Source organism: Thamnophis elegans, chromosome 12 (genome assembly GCF_009769535.1).
Source record: "Thamnophis elegans isolate rThaEle1 chromosome 12, rThaEle1.pri, whole genome shotgun sequence".
In the NCBI taxonomy this organism is placed as follows: Eukaryota; Metazoa; Chordata; class Lepidosauria; order Squamata; family Colubridae; genus Thamnophis; species Thamnophis elegans.
The window spans coordinates 20,503,661-20,517,630 of record NC_045552.1 but is presented as its reverse complement, the minus strand read 5'-3'; the positions used below and the strand labels follow the sequence as shown (position 1 = coordinate 20,517,630).

General features: G+C 44.5%; 1 protein-coding gene across 1 annotated transcript in view; it reads left to right on the top strand.

The window, feature by feature from the left end:
• CLIC4 (chloride intracellular channel 4) overlaps nt 1–13,970 on the top strand; it is a 64,609-nt gene that overhangs the window by 26,451 nt on the left and 24,188 nt on the right. The window contains exon 2 of the mRNA XM_032228644.1: nt 9,936–10,045. Within this exon, the coding sequence (XP_032084535.1) occupies nt 9,936–10,045 (110 nt within the window). The remainder of the gene's footprint in view (nt 1–9,935; nt 10,046–13,970) is intronic.

Below are 13,970 nucleotides of genomic sequence, written 5' to 3'. Positions count from 1 at the left end.
GCAGCTGTATCTGTCCGCCCCGTGCCAACTCAATGAAGCGGTGGACGTGATGAACCAGGGTCTTGAGGCCGTTAGGGACTGGATGAGGGCTAACAAGCTTTTACTCAACCCGGAAAAGACCGAGTGGCTGTTGTGTTTCCCTCCCAACAATTTGGTTAGTGTTCCATCGCTCAGGCTGGGGGCCAAATTTTACACCCCTCAGACAGGGTTCGCAACTTGGGAGTCCTCCTGGACCCACAGCTGACCTTTGATTACCACCTGTCGGCTGTGACCAGGGGGGCATTTGCCCAGGTTCGCCTGGTGCGCCAGTTGCGACCCTACCTGAATCGGGAGGCTCTCACAACAGTCACTCGCGCCCTCGTGACCTCTAGGCTGGAGTACTGCAACGTGCTCTACATGGGGCTGCCCTTGAAGAGCATCCGGCGGCTTCAGCTAGTCCAGAATGTGGCCGCGCGAGTGATTGTGGGTGCGCCTCGGTTCGCCCACATAACACCTATCCTCCGCGAGCTGCGCTGGCTACCTGTTGATCTCCGGGTGCGTTTCAAGGTGCTTCTTACCGTCTATAAAGCCCTTCATGGTAGTGTATCTGGGTACTTGGGAGACCGCCTCCTGCCAATCACCTCCTCGAGACCCATTAGATCTCACAGATTAGGCCTCCTCCGAGTGCCATCTGCCAGCCAGTGCCGGCTGGCTATTACGCGGAGGAGAGCCTTTTCTGTAGCAGCTCCGGCCCTCTGGAACGTTCTCCCCGTGGAGATTCGTACCCTTACCACCCTTTAGACCTTCCGCGCAGCACTCAAGAACTGGCTATCCGTCAGGCCTGGGGGTAAAGACTTGACTCGCCCCCACCCGAATGATGAATGAATGTTGTTTATTTTTAATTACGTGTTATGTTATATGTTACTGTATGTATCCCCTCCCCATATAAGTTGTTAGCCGCCCTGAGTCCCCTCAGGGAAAAGGGCGGCCTATAAATAAACTTATTCAATTCAATTCAATTCAAGTGCTATTGCTATTCAGGTCTTAGTTCCTCTTTTTAGTTAATTCAGGTGAGGAACCTGAAGGCTTAAGTAAAATCTGGAGTCAATATGGATGAGGTGAGGACTAAGAATTCACAAGTTATGTGAAGGGATAAAGAAGGGATTTTGACAATACCCTACTGGTTAGACAAAGTCCTAATTTTAGGCTTTTGAATAGCTCTTTGGGATTCAGGCCTCTGTAGATTTGGCTAGATTGATTTGCAATACAGGTACTTCTCGTCTTATGACAATTACCTGTATTTGGCAATACACCACCTTTATTAAAATACTGTCCTGTACTGTTCTTTTTGTTGTCTCCAAGCACACATTAAGCTTTCCATAAGTGTATCCATGGATTGGGGGTTGAAGATCACTGTCTTTATGAAATGGAGGAGGGTAAAAGTAGAGTAAATATATAGTAGGCAAAATTGAAAACTTCAAAATATTTTTTTAAAAAGAAATTGTTGCTAATAATATTGATCATAATGTATTAGAATCAAATGCTCTGCATTGACTAACATGTTTCAGACTCATGTTGGTTTTGATTCTAGAACATTTTAGGCTCTTTAGAATTGAGAGTAGAAGAGGAGAGGGAAATTATCCTCCTTATTTTACCCAACTTCTAGAACAGGGGTGTCAAGCTTGATTTCACTGAGGGCCGCATCAGAGTTGTGTTTGACCTTGGGGGGAGGCAAAGGGGGGTCATGGCCAGCGTGGCCGTGGCCAGCTCAACATCACTCGTGTCAGGGGCGCCTGTGAAGACCCAAGCACTCTGGCAGAAAAAACGGGCTCCCGAGCTCCGTTTTCGGCTGCAACAGCCTCCTGCAAATCTCTGCCAGTGAAAATGGAGCTCAGGAGGGCTGCATGCAGTTTTCATTGGCAGAGGCACTGCGGGCCGGTCCTTCTCTATTTCCTGGGCAGCCCTGCGGGCCAGATCTAAGTACCCTGTGGGCCAGATCTGGTCCCTGGGCCTTGAGTTTGCCACCCCTGTTCTAGAATATCCTTTTAGAATCCAGGTATCTGTAGATGCAATTTCTATTCTGCTGTTTTTGTTGCAATGAGAGCTTGATATATATTAGCAAACATTACCCTTTGAATGTTAGCTGCATTTAATCTTTTCAAACAGGCTGGAAATCTATTTGGATATCTGTTTTGATCATGGGACCATCTCAATGATCCCATGATCAAAAGTCAGCTTTTTGGCAACTGATTCATATTTGTAATAGTTACAGTATCTTGGAATCATATGATTCCCCTTTTGTCACCTTTTGACAAGCAAAGTCAGTGGGGAAGCCAGATTCACTTAACAACCATATTACTAATTTAGCAATGCTGTGATTCACTTAACAACTGTAGCAAGAAAGGTCATAAAATGGGGCAAAACTCACTTAACAAATATTTCATTTAGCAATAGAAATTTCGGGGTCAATTGTGGTTGTAAGGTAAGAACAAATTTTGGCATATTAACATGTCTATCTGCCTGCTTGCCTGCCTGCCTGCCTATATCTATCTATCTATCTATCTATCTATCTATCTATCTATCTATCTATCTATCTATCTATCTATCTATCATCTCCTGTCAGTATTATAATTTGATATCTCGTCATAACAAATATTTCTGTAAAGTATGTATTTAAAAATGCTCTTAAGCAAATGCTACTTCTAACAACTTACTTTAAGGTCAAAATAGTCAGCTGTAGAATGACAAGTGTTAATTAAACCTGCAAGAATCTCTCTGCTTCAGCATGGATGATACTCAGCTCTTGAGAAATACCTTCCCACCCTTCTTATCAAATGCCTTGGAACAAACCCTAAATTGCTAAATTTAAGCATTGCATTTTTTTCTTTAAAAAAACCCACCCCTTTGTTGAGCTGGATTATGCAAAAGAGAGCTTTTCAGACATAATTTGAGTTCTCCTATTTAATTGGCAACCACAAATTTGCCCATTATCAACTGCCTTCAGAAGTTATGGGTGGTTTTTTAGAAGAGATTGGACAATTGTTTGTCTGGGTTACCTGCTTGAGCAGGGGGGTTGGACTAGAAGATCTCCAAGGTCCCTTCTGGCTCTGTTATTCTGACACCTAACATCTTAGAGTTATCATTCGTACTTTTGCTCCCTAATTTTTGTTCTATTTGAATCCAAAGATTTCTTTTCTTTTGCAAAGCTGAAGTCAATCCTTTTTAAGACCTTTCAATAACTGCCTTCAGTATTTCCCCATCTGCTTAAACGGTGTAAGGTTTTGTTTAATTTGATTGAATCCTACTAAGGAAAAAGATAATTAGCTTTACAAATTGCTTCTTAAGAACGAATGTTAATGAGCCTGATATGGTGGTCACAGTTGCACTTGGCTACCTATATAAAGAATTCTGTACACATTGATTACAAACTCAAAAAGTTAAATGGCTGGGTCCTTTTTCAGCATTGAAGCCAATTTTTTGTTGTCATTCTCGTAGTCTCCTTTGCACAGGCTCTTAAAAGACAATTTAAAGCGAAGAAAAACAAATAAGGAGGCAAAAAAGTTTTTCAGACAGGGTATATAGAACTACAGTGGCTTCCTGGAGACATCGTATCCGGAATTAGATTTGGGTTTTATTTTGGATTCAGGCAATTGTTTTGGTAAAGGGACATTTCCACTTCCTTCTGAAACATTGCCTTGTAAGTTAAATAAGAAGCAGATGCCTGTGTTGATTTGTTTTTGTTCCTGAAATCTGTTTTTAGTGTGAGAGTATGGAATATAAACAGTGTAGGCCAGTCCAATTACAGCTCTAAACAGTCTCCTTTTTTTCTTCCTTAAAGGATTAATCCTAGATAATTATTGCATTTTATATCCTCTTTTCTTGGAGAGTTTAAGAGTGCATGGGTATCCCCCTTCATTTCGTCTCCCTCAAAATCCTTAGGTTTGGGTTGAGAGAGATTTTGAGAGAGCTTATGTACCGGAGAAAATTCCTTATGTGCGCAATCATGCTTGGCCAATAAAGAAAATATTCTATTCTATATTCTAACTCAGCTTAGTCACCCAGTGTTTTTTTTAGTCAAGTTAGGACTAACATTTGGGTCTCCCCGTTTTTAGCTCTTAGCTCTTGTGCTACATTGATTGCTATGAAGGGGTATTACTTGTCCCAACTCTATAAACCTCCGTGGGAAGAAATGCCCATCTGGTTCAGTTCCAAGGTGGGAGAAAGATATTGGAAACATGGAGGCTGATTAGAAAGATGGTTTAAGGATTAAGCAGAGCCACATGGGTTTTGGTGTTGCTGACCACACGGAGTTGAGAATGGGGTTTTTTTTTTAATACCTTCTCTTGGGCTTTGCTTCCTGTTCCTGTGCAAGAACATGTATTCTATTGGCTGTTGTCAGACTCCCACGGGGCCATGTTAGGGTTATGTAGGGGTCATAGTTGGCTCTATAGGCAAAGTAGAAATCTTAGGTGTTTCTCTGAGCTAAGTTTGGTTGAAGTTTCAGAGGGTGATGCAATGAAGGGGCTTGTGTTCTGAAAGGATATTGGGCAATTCCTATTGTGCCTTAAAGGTTTTTTCCTGATAATCGGTAATCCCGTCATCCTGGAGCTGAAGGTCTTTTGTTTTGTAGATGGGCAGAAAATATTTGCTGGGGCTATTAAGACTGAGTCTGCTCCCTGCCTCTAAAAAAACATGTTTCTCCTGTAGGAAGTTAGCACCCACCCCTCTCCTAGCAAAATGACATATTGTAGGAAATATTAAAAGGACAGAATATTCCCCCTAAAAGGGAGGCAGAAACTCAGCCCCCCAGACCTTTGTCAATGGGCCATTAAGACCTGAGCCAGTCTATTCTACATAACAAAGATCTACCTCCTTCAGGCAAAGCCATAAAAGGAATCCCAAAGCCCTTTCATTACATCATCACACAGCAAGAGTCAACCAAGCTTGGGACTCAGGACAGCCTAAAGAGTTGCCCCTGCACAGCCCCATGGGAGTCTGACAACTGATCACAATACAAGTTCAAACTCAAAAGCCCAGAGAGAGCATAAAACCAGGAACTTTCAGCATCTCTCTTTTCTTCTTCACTCAACATCTTGAAACATGTGATCCTGTTCATCAATAAATCTTCTTTCCAAGCAACTTCCATGAATCCAGTGTCCTTTTCCCCACTTGGAACTAAACCCAGAAGGACATTTCTTCCAACACTCCATTTCTCATTTAGGGAAATATAATATTCTTCCCTTTTTAAAATATTCCTTAAAATATTTCATTCTTCTAGGAGGGTGGGTGCTGACTTTCTACACTCCTATGCTATCATTGTCTTCCCCTTCTGACCCTCCTCTCTACCCTCTGTGCTCAGATACCAGCTATTGCTGCTGTCATGAACTAGATCTGTCACTAAGAAAAGAAATGTCCTCAGTTGTTAATGGGCGAAAGTCACCCCGGATGACTCATTTCATTTCGGAGTTTCAGCCATCCCTGCTTCTTTGAGCTTTCCTATTTTTCTTAATTCTCGGGGTGGGGTGGAACAGCTTTTTTTTTTTTATGAAGCTGCATGGCTGAAATCTTGTGCCTCCTACAAACTTCCCTTCGAGGTCTTTCTAGCAGCTTTACTGCAGACTGGAAGCAGAGCAGAGGACGTGTTTTTCGGTCAGTGGTGCATTGCTTCCAAATGATTTAGAAAATCCCCTACTTAATTTGTTTTTGTTTCGCACACATTTTGGATTCTTCGGAAGATTTTACATCCGTAAAACATTGGCGTTAATTGCTGCTGTCCGTCATGTGTAATCCTGGTTTTCAAAAGTCAGTGCAGGAAGACAAATGTAGTGTAAAATGATGCATCACATGAGAACAAGGACATTCACGTTGAAATCTCCTCCTGGGTGAGAAGCTTTTTAGATGTTCTGGGACCTCTGTCTCAGTATCATCAAACTCACAATATCCAAGGCTATGACGGCATCAAAGATGGAAAGCCCTCTAGATTCATCAGGCATTTATAAATTATAAACAAATTATTTTATTCAGTTTTTACCCCTCTAGTACAGCGGCTATCCAACCACTTCAGCATTCTTCATTGCCAGCTCTAAGGCTGGTTGTTGTACCTGTGATTATTAATTTGGCCTTGTTTACATTTTAATCCCATGTTTTCACTCTGTTTCTTGAATTTATTACTAGAGCTTGTAGATTTTTTCCCCTTTTTCAGCTGCTGGGGTAGTAGCACCCACATAATGCATTGATGTTTCTTCCTCCACTTTTAAAACCACATTCATCCTCTTCCTATCCAGCTTAATATATATCCTGCATAAAGACTGAATAAATAAGGGGAGAGTGTTCAGCATGTAGGGACACGGTGGCTCAGTGGCTAAGACACTGAGCTTGCCGATCAGAAAAGTCGGCAGTTCGGCGGTTCGAATCCCTAGCACTGCATAACGGAATGAGCTCCCATTACTTGTCCCAGCTTCTGCCAACTAAGCAGTTCAAAAGTGTGTAAAAATGCAAGTAGCAAAATAGGAACCACCTTTGGTGGGAAGGGAACAGCGTTCCATGTGCCTTTGGCGTTCAGTCATGCCGACCACGGAGACGTCTTCGGACAGTGCTGGCTCTTCGGCTTTGAAACAGATGAGCACCGCCCCCTAGAGTCAGGGACATATGTCCGAGGGGAATCTTTACCTTTTCCTTTTTATCCAACATGTAGATTTTAAAGTAACCCATTGGAAATCACCCTGACAAGCTCAGGAAAACAGACTGTTGTGTGACTGATAGATGGTACACTAATATTATCCTTCTCTTATCCCAGCCACATAAATAAGAGAAGTGGACATTAAAATATTGGCAGACTGCTGGTTGGAGCTGGTGGTTTCAGCCCTGGCAGACAGAAAAATTGACTCGCCTCTTATTCAAATCTCTGATTCATGCCAGGTCGATGCTTTCATAGAAGATTAACTCCTGGATGATAGTCATTCTACCAGCAGTTGAGCTAGCATTAAAATTTGTTTATGCGGTTTAATAAGCAATGTATTATTTCAGGGAAGAGAGGCGTTTACTGTAGTCTTCTGACTAGGTTGCCTAATAACATTGCCACTTTCCCCCCCTCCTTCGTTGTTTTTTTTGGCTTGACTTCTTTCTTTTGGCACTTCTAAACCATTGTACAGAATTTGTCAAACAAACACATCTGGTTGATTCATTTTTCCTGCAAACGGTTGTTTTAGAGCTTATATATTTTGTGTAACAAACTGCTGTGTCGCTGTAAGGAGGAGAGCCGTCCTGACATTTTGATCATTTCCTATCTGAACAAAAGAATCTGATTTACCTGATTAAAGCAATAACTGTCTCCCATTCAAGTATATATCATGTCAGAGCTGTCTGTTTAAATACTCTGTTTCAGAAACATAGGCCTGTACCATGGGATCATTGCAGCATGTTTGTAAACATTTTCATATGAAACTAGCTGATAATCCGGTTTTGCCTGGGTATTTATTTATAAGGGGAAAATGTCCGGACCAAACGAAATTTCTAATGTTGGATTTCCTCCCTTGTGGAGTACTGTGAAGCCATTACCATGGCAATTCCACTGTGCTGTATACTAGAATCCATTTTACGGCAGTACAGTAGAAGCCATTTAAAGGCACAACAAGCTGTATCTTAATAGAACACATACTCTAATGGGTGTTAGGGGTGTCTTATCCCCACAGTATTTTTTTCCAGAGAGTAAGTTATCTGTGTACCAAGTGTGGTTGAAATTGCTCAAGGCATTCCAGAGTTATGCTGAAACATTCATACATACACAGCCATTTATATATATACATATACATATACATACACACATACACACACACTGTATGTATGTATGTGTGTGTGTATGTGTGTGTGTGTATATATACATAGTGTATGTATGTGTGTGTGTATACACACACACGTATGTATGTATGTGTGTATATATATATATATATATATATATATATATGTGTGTGTGTGTGTGTGTGTGTGTGTGTGTGTGTGTGTGTGTTATGTCAAAGCACCTGGTATGTCCAAATAATGGAGGAGAGCTGGTGGCTTAGAGGCTAATACAACTGCCTAACATGTAAAAACAGCCCAGGTTTGAATCCCAGTAAGGGCATGGCTAGCTGACTAGAGCTAAATAGCTTGAAATAGATCTATATTAGTCTCCCTTTATTTATTTATCAGCACAAATGCAACAAATATATATGCCTACCAGACATCTGGAAACCAGCCCTAGTCAACAAACGAGCCCCACCTACCACCCAGGCCATTACAACACGAAACAACAATAGCCACACAGCCAGCACCAATCAGCACCAATCTACCAATCATGATACAAGCACACAACCAATCATTCCACTTACTGAAACAAAGCCAGCACTACACACACACACACACAAACACACACCACCAAGATTTATAGAAAGACGGCAGCTCCGTCCACGCTTTAAGCCAACACCAGCCTGAAGATGGCGAGTGAGACCTCGCCGAAACGTTGCCAAGACAATCTCAATCTTACTTGGGAAAAGACCCGAATATGCCAAGACCTGCATACCTGTACAACTGTACAACTGTGCAACAGGGTAAAGAATTTATGAGTGCATATTTGTGGTGTTTAATTGTGTAGTGAGTTGCATCAACATGACACATGAGCTACCAAAAGCAAGTCTCTTTACTATGTATTTATAGTTTGTCAGATACTGTAAAGGATTATAGAGCTGGCCTTGAGGAAGTATGAATGAACAGTCAGCATGCTGGCTGGGGAATTCTCGAGATTGAAATCCACACGTCTTAAAGTTGCAAAGGTTGAGTAACGCTGGGCAGGGAGTGAAAGAATTATGACAAGGAACTTAAAATAGCCCCGTTTTGATTTTTGTTGGTAAATGATGGGTGGAGAGAAACTCTGACAGTCTTTCAAGAATCTGTTGAGAACAATAAATCAGCATTCCTGGAATCAGTTTTGTAAGCCTGGCCAGGTTACTTCTATCTTTCCATCAAGGCAAGGTTATGATATGTTTCTTACATCTGCCTAAAGGTCAGCCATTTATTCTTTTATGGGTCTTTAGTAACTGAATTCCCTTTGGTCCCAAGATGTTGCCATGTTTGGTTATTTGGGGGATTAAACTGTGGTGGGATTCAAAAATTTTTAAACCTCCGGTTCTGTGGGCGTGGCATGGCTTTGTGGGCCTGGCAGGGAAAGGATATTGCAAAATCCCCATTCCCTCCCTACCCCACTAACCTGCTTTCCAGCTCCATTCTCCTGTTCAGGGCATCAAAAGAAGATCAGCTGGGAGGCAGTGGGGGCGGGGCCAGCCTATTTGATGGTTCTCCGAATTACTCAAAATTTCCGCTACTGGTTCTTCAGAACTGCTCATAACTGGCTGAATTCCACCTCTGCGATTAAAAGAGGGAACATGATATATGCTACATCAGGTTCTTGTTGGAAAAACTGTATATAAATCAAACTAATATTATGAATGAAGGCAAATATATGTGGCCCAGGATAGTGATGCAAGATTGAGTTTGGGTTGGTCAGCGGGACCAAATTCGATCTTGCAAACTAATATTGCATCATGCAGGCTGTGAGGAATGAACATCAGGACCCCACATATTAAATTTCAATTAAAATGATTTATTACTAATCATACCAATGCATGAGAATCTACTGATGGTTAGCACTACCTTGCCTAAGGGTCAATGGAATCCAAGAGGGGTTGAGCCTAGTTCATTTGTGGCTACGTAGACGTTCTAGGCTGATTCCTGTTTTCACTCCGTCCCCATGCTCTGCCACTTCTCCTACACATGGGACACCCACGGTCCTTATTTTGTGAAGCTTGAGGCAAGAGTGAGAGGGCTCTGCTGCTTGCTAAGATGGCTTTCTTGTCTGAAGAAAGAGGATAGTTTGGCACACCTTGTCCATTTTGTACTAATGTTTTTCCCCCCTTATTTTTCTACAGGCTGGCAGTGATGGCGAAAGCATAGGCAACTGCCCCTTCTCTCAGAGGCTCTTCATGATACTATGGCTCAAAGGAGTGGTATTTAGTGTCACAACAGTTGACTTGAAAAGGTAAGGAACTTACTGTTCTTTGTTGTTGTTAGTTGCAAAGTTGTGTTTGACCCATTGCGACCCCATGGAGTTTAGAGTTTTTTTTTTTAGAGTTTTATTTGGCATTTATAGGCCGCCCTTTTCCCTGAGGGGACTCAGGGCGGCTTACAACTCGTGGGAGGGAGTGCAAGACAAAACATAAAATTCGTGAATAAAATAAAATAAAACAGTAAAACACAACATTCATTCAGCATTCGGGCGGGGCGGATTGGGATCTTATCCCCAGGCCTGACGGGATAGCCAGATCTTGAGGGCTGTGCGGAAGGTCTGGACGGTGGTGAGGGTACGAATCTCCACGGGGAGATCGTTCCAAAGGGTCGGAGCTGCTACTGAGAAGGCTCTCCTCCGCGTAGTCGCTAGTCGGCACTGACTGGCGGATGGAATTCGGAGGAGGCCCAATCTGTGCGATCTGATGGAACGGAGGGAGGTAATCGGCAGAAGGCGGTCTCTCAAGTATTCAGACCCACTACCATGGAGGGCTTTATAGGTGGTAAGTAGCACCTTGAAGCGCACCCGGAGATCAACAGGTAGCCAGCGCAGCTCGCGGAGGATAGGTGTTATGTGGGCGAACCGCGGTGCACCCACAATCACTCGCGCGGCCGCATTCTGGACTAGCTGAAGTCGCTGGATGCTCTTCAAGGGCAGCCCCATGTAGAGCACATTACAGTATTCCAGCCTAGAGATCACAAGGGCTCGAGTGACTGTTGTGAGGGCCTCCCGATTCAGGTAGGGCCGCAACTGGCGCACCAGGCGAACCTGGGCAAATGCCCCCCTGGTCACAGCTGACAAATGATGGTCGAAAGTCAGCTGTGGGTCCAGGAGGACTCCCAAGTTGCGAACCCTGTCTGAGGGGTGTAAAATTTGACCCCCCAGCCTGAGTGATGGAACATTGGCCAAATTATTGGGAGGGAAACACAACCCCCAGGCCTTCCTGCCCTCTACCATCCTCTGGAGTCCATTTAAGCTAAGGCCAACTGCTTCAGTGACTCCATCCAGCCACCTCCTTCTCTGCCGTCCCCTTCTTCTTTTGCCCTCAATCGTTCCCAGCATGAGGCTCTTCTCCAGGGAGTCCTTCCTTCTCATTAGGTGGCCAAAGTACTTGAGTTTCCTCTTCAGGATCTGGCCTTCTAAAGAATAGTCAGGGTTGATCTCCTCCAAGACTGACCGACAGAATTGTAGAATATTTTTCTTCTCCTTCCTAAATAGGCTTGATTATACAAGTGCTTGATATTGTGACCAAGCTGTTGGTGGCAAAGGACCCATAATCCACAGCAGCTCCCTCCTGTTCTGGCTATAACTCCCTTAATTTCCTTCCAGTGGGGCCAGGGTTTCTCCAGGCTGGAGGAAGTGGTCTTCAGCCTGTGGGTTTAGCAGCTGTTGGGTTAAGAAGACAAGGAGGGGGTCCAGTGTCTGAGTTTTCAACAACATGGCTGGAAACCAGCAGCTCATGTGGGTCTACATTGGGCTTATTTGTGGGTGTTGGTTAGTGTTGTAAGTTCCAAAGAGGAGGGGACCTAACGTGGAGCAACGAAGGAGGGATGAATCTCTTGACCCCGAGATGGATACTTCCTGTCTTCTACTGGAGTCCATTTAAGCTCATGCCTACTGCTTCAGTGACTCCATCCAGTCACCTCATTCTCTGTCGTTCCCTTCTTCTTTTGCTCTCCATCGTTCCCAGCATGAGGCTCTTCTCCAGGGAGTCCTTCCTTCTAATTAGGTGGCCAAAGTATTTGAGTTTCCTCTTCAGGATCTGGCCTTCTAAAGAGCAGTCAGGGTTGATCTCCTCTAGGATTGACCGGTTTGATCGCCTTGCAGTCCAAGGGACTCACAGGAGTCTTCTCCAGCACCAGAGTTCAAAGGCCTCCATTCTTTGGCACTCAGCCTTTCTTAGGGTCCAACTTTGCTATTCTTAGGGACCTGTTACTAGACAGGTAGTCCTCGATTACGACCACGGTTGAGCCCAAAATTTCTGCTGCTAACAATTGTTAAGTGAGTTTGGCCCATTTTATGACTTTTCTTGCCACAGTTGTTAAGTGAATCACTGCCATTAAGTTTAGTAATACAGTTGTTAAGTGAATCTGGCTTCCCCGTTGACTTTGCTTGTCAGAATGTCGCAAAAGGGGATGAAAGGACTCTGGGACACTGCAGCTACCCTAAATACAAGTCAGTTGTCAAGCATCTGAATGTAAATCACATGACCCCGGGGATGCTGCAAGGGTCCAAGGGGTGAAAAATGGTCTTAAGCCACTTTCTTCAGTGCTGTTGTAACTACGAACAGTCACTGAATGAAGGTTTGTATGTTGACCTGGTTGCCTGTGACAGTTTTAAGTATTTCTTTGAATTGTGAAACGTGGACACATGATGGTGGGACGCTGCAAATTGTCTTCAATGTGGCCTGCTTGCCGAATGGCCAAAGAACAATTCTCCTTTAAGAGACCCTGTTTTGTTTCTTTTACGAAGCGGATGGCAAACACTGATGGATCCAGAGGTGGGCTGCTATGGGTTTACCCGGGTTCGGGAGAACCCATAGCTAACGTTATGGCTGGTTCGGAGAACCTCCAAATCCCACCCTTGCCTGGCTTCATCCGCCCCCACGCAGTGGTGGGTTCTGGGTCCCGTTGCAACCAGTACGGTTGCAACGGGGCCCAACCTCCTCCACATGAACGTGCACAGCATGCGCATGCGTCATACCTTCCAGCGATGCCTCCGCAAGCGTCCATGATGCTCCAGCTGCTCGGCGGACTGTTGTGCAGGCGCTGTATGCGCCATGCACGTGCACGGAAGCCCCGAAGGCTTTAAAGGACAGGTAAGGAGGGCGGGCGGGTGGGCCCTCTGGAGCACCGTACTTGAACGTTACCCTGTGCTCTGGAAAGGCTCTAGTACGCTCGTACCAGGGCGTACCTCCTGCAACCCACCACTGGCCCCCACACCTCTCCCCCCAATTTCTTCCATGAGTCTCCACATAGCCCGTTTTAAATGCAAGATAAGTGCAGGGCCCGCACAGAGGCTCAGGGAGGGGGAAAATGGGCCGCTCTTAAGTTCTGGAAGGCTAGAAACGGGTCCGTTTCCAGCCTCTGGAGCCCGGGGGAGGCCGTTTTTACCCTCCCAGAGACTTGAGGAAAGTCTCTGGAGCCTGGGGAAGGTGAAAACAGCGCCCGCACCATGGTGCATGAGGCCAGTTAGACCATGCCCACCATGGCCACGCCCACCCAGCAATCGGGCAGAGAACCCGTTGCTGAAATTTTTGAAGCCCACCCCTGGCTGGATCCCACTGAGACTTACAGGCTAAGATAATTTTAATGACACTTCTGTTAACTGATCCAGGTTAAGGTCATTCTCAAGCTCTACCTCAATAGTTTCTTCGCAGGGTGTAAGTACTTTCAGCAGAAACCACACTTTAATATTGTTTGCTCCGTTGCTTATTTTGTAGCTTACAGCTTGGCAAGGCTCTCATTCCCACCCCAAGCCTCCCTCGTCTAGTATGGTATCTGAAGGAATTTGGGGGAGCCTTCACCCCGAGACCAGCTGCATTCTGTTCTTCCACCAAGTCACTTTCATAGCAGATTGTCCCAAAGGCCAGCTGGTTCTTCCTTTTCTCCCCTGCTGAATTGATATTAGGCTTCTCTTATTCATATGGCACGTTGAAGCATGAAAGGAACAGATTAATAATGTCGAAATACAGAGTCAGACAATTGTTCCATCAACAGGGTCATTGCTCTCTCGGCAGCACGCCTGTTGTTGCCACATGGAATTTTCCCAGGAAGTCAAAGAGTAAAGGGAAGGACTCTTAATTGATGGAGGCGGCCTTTCCAATTACTGCACTGCTAACACCATGAACGCCGACCAATATGTATGTATGTATGTACGTATGTGTGTGTGTGTGTGT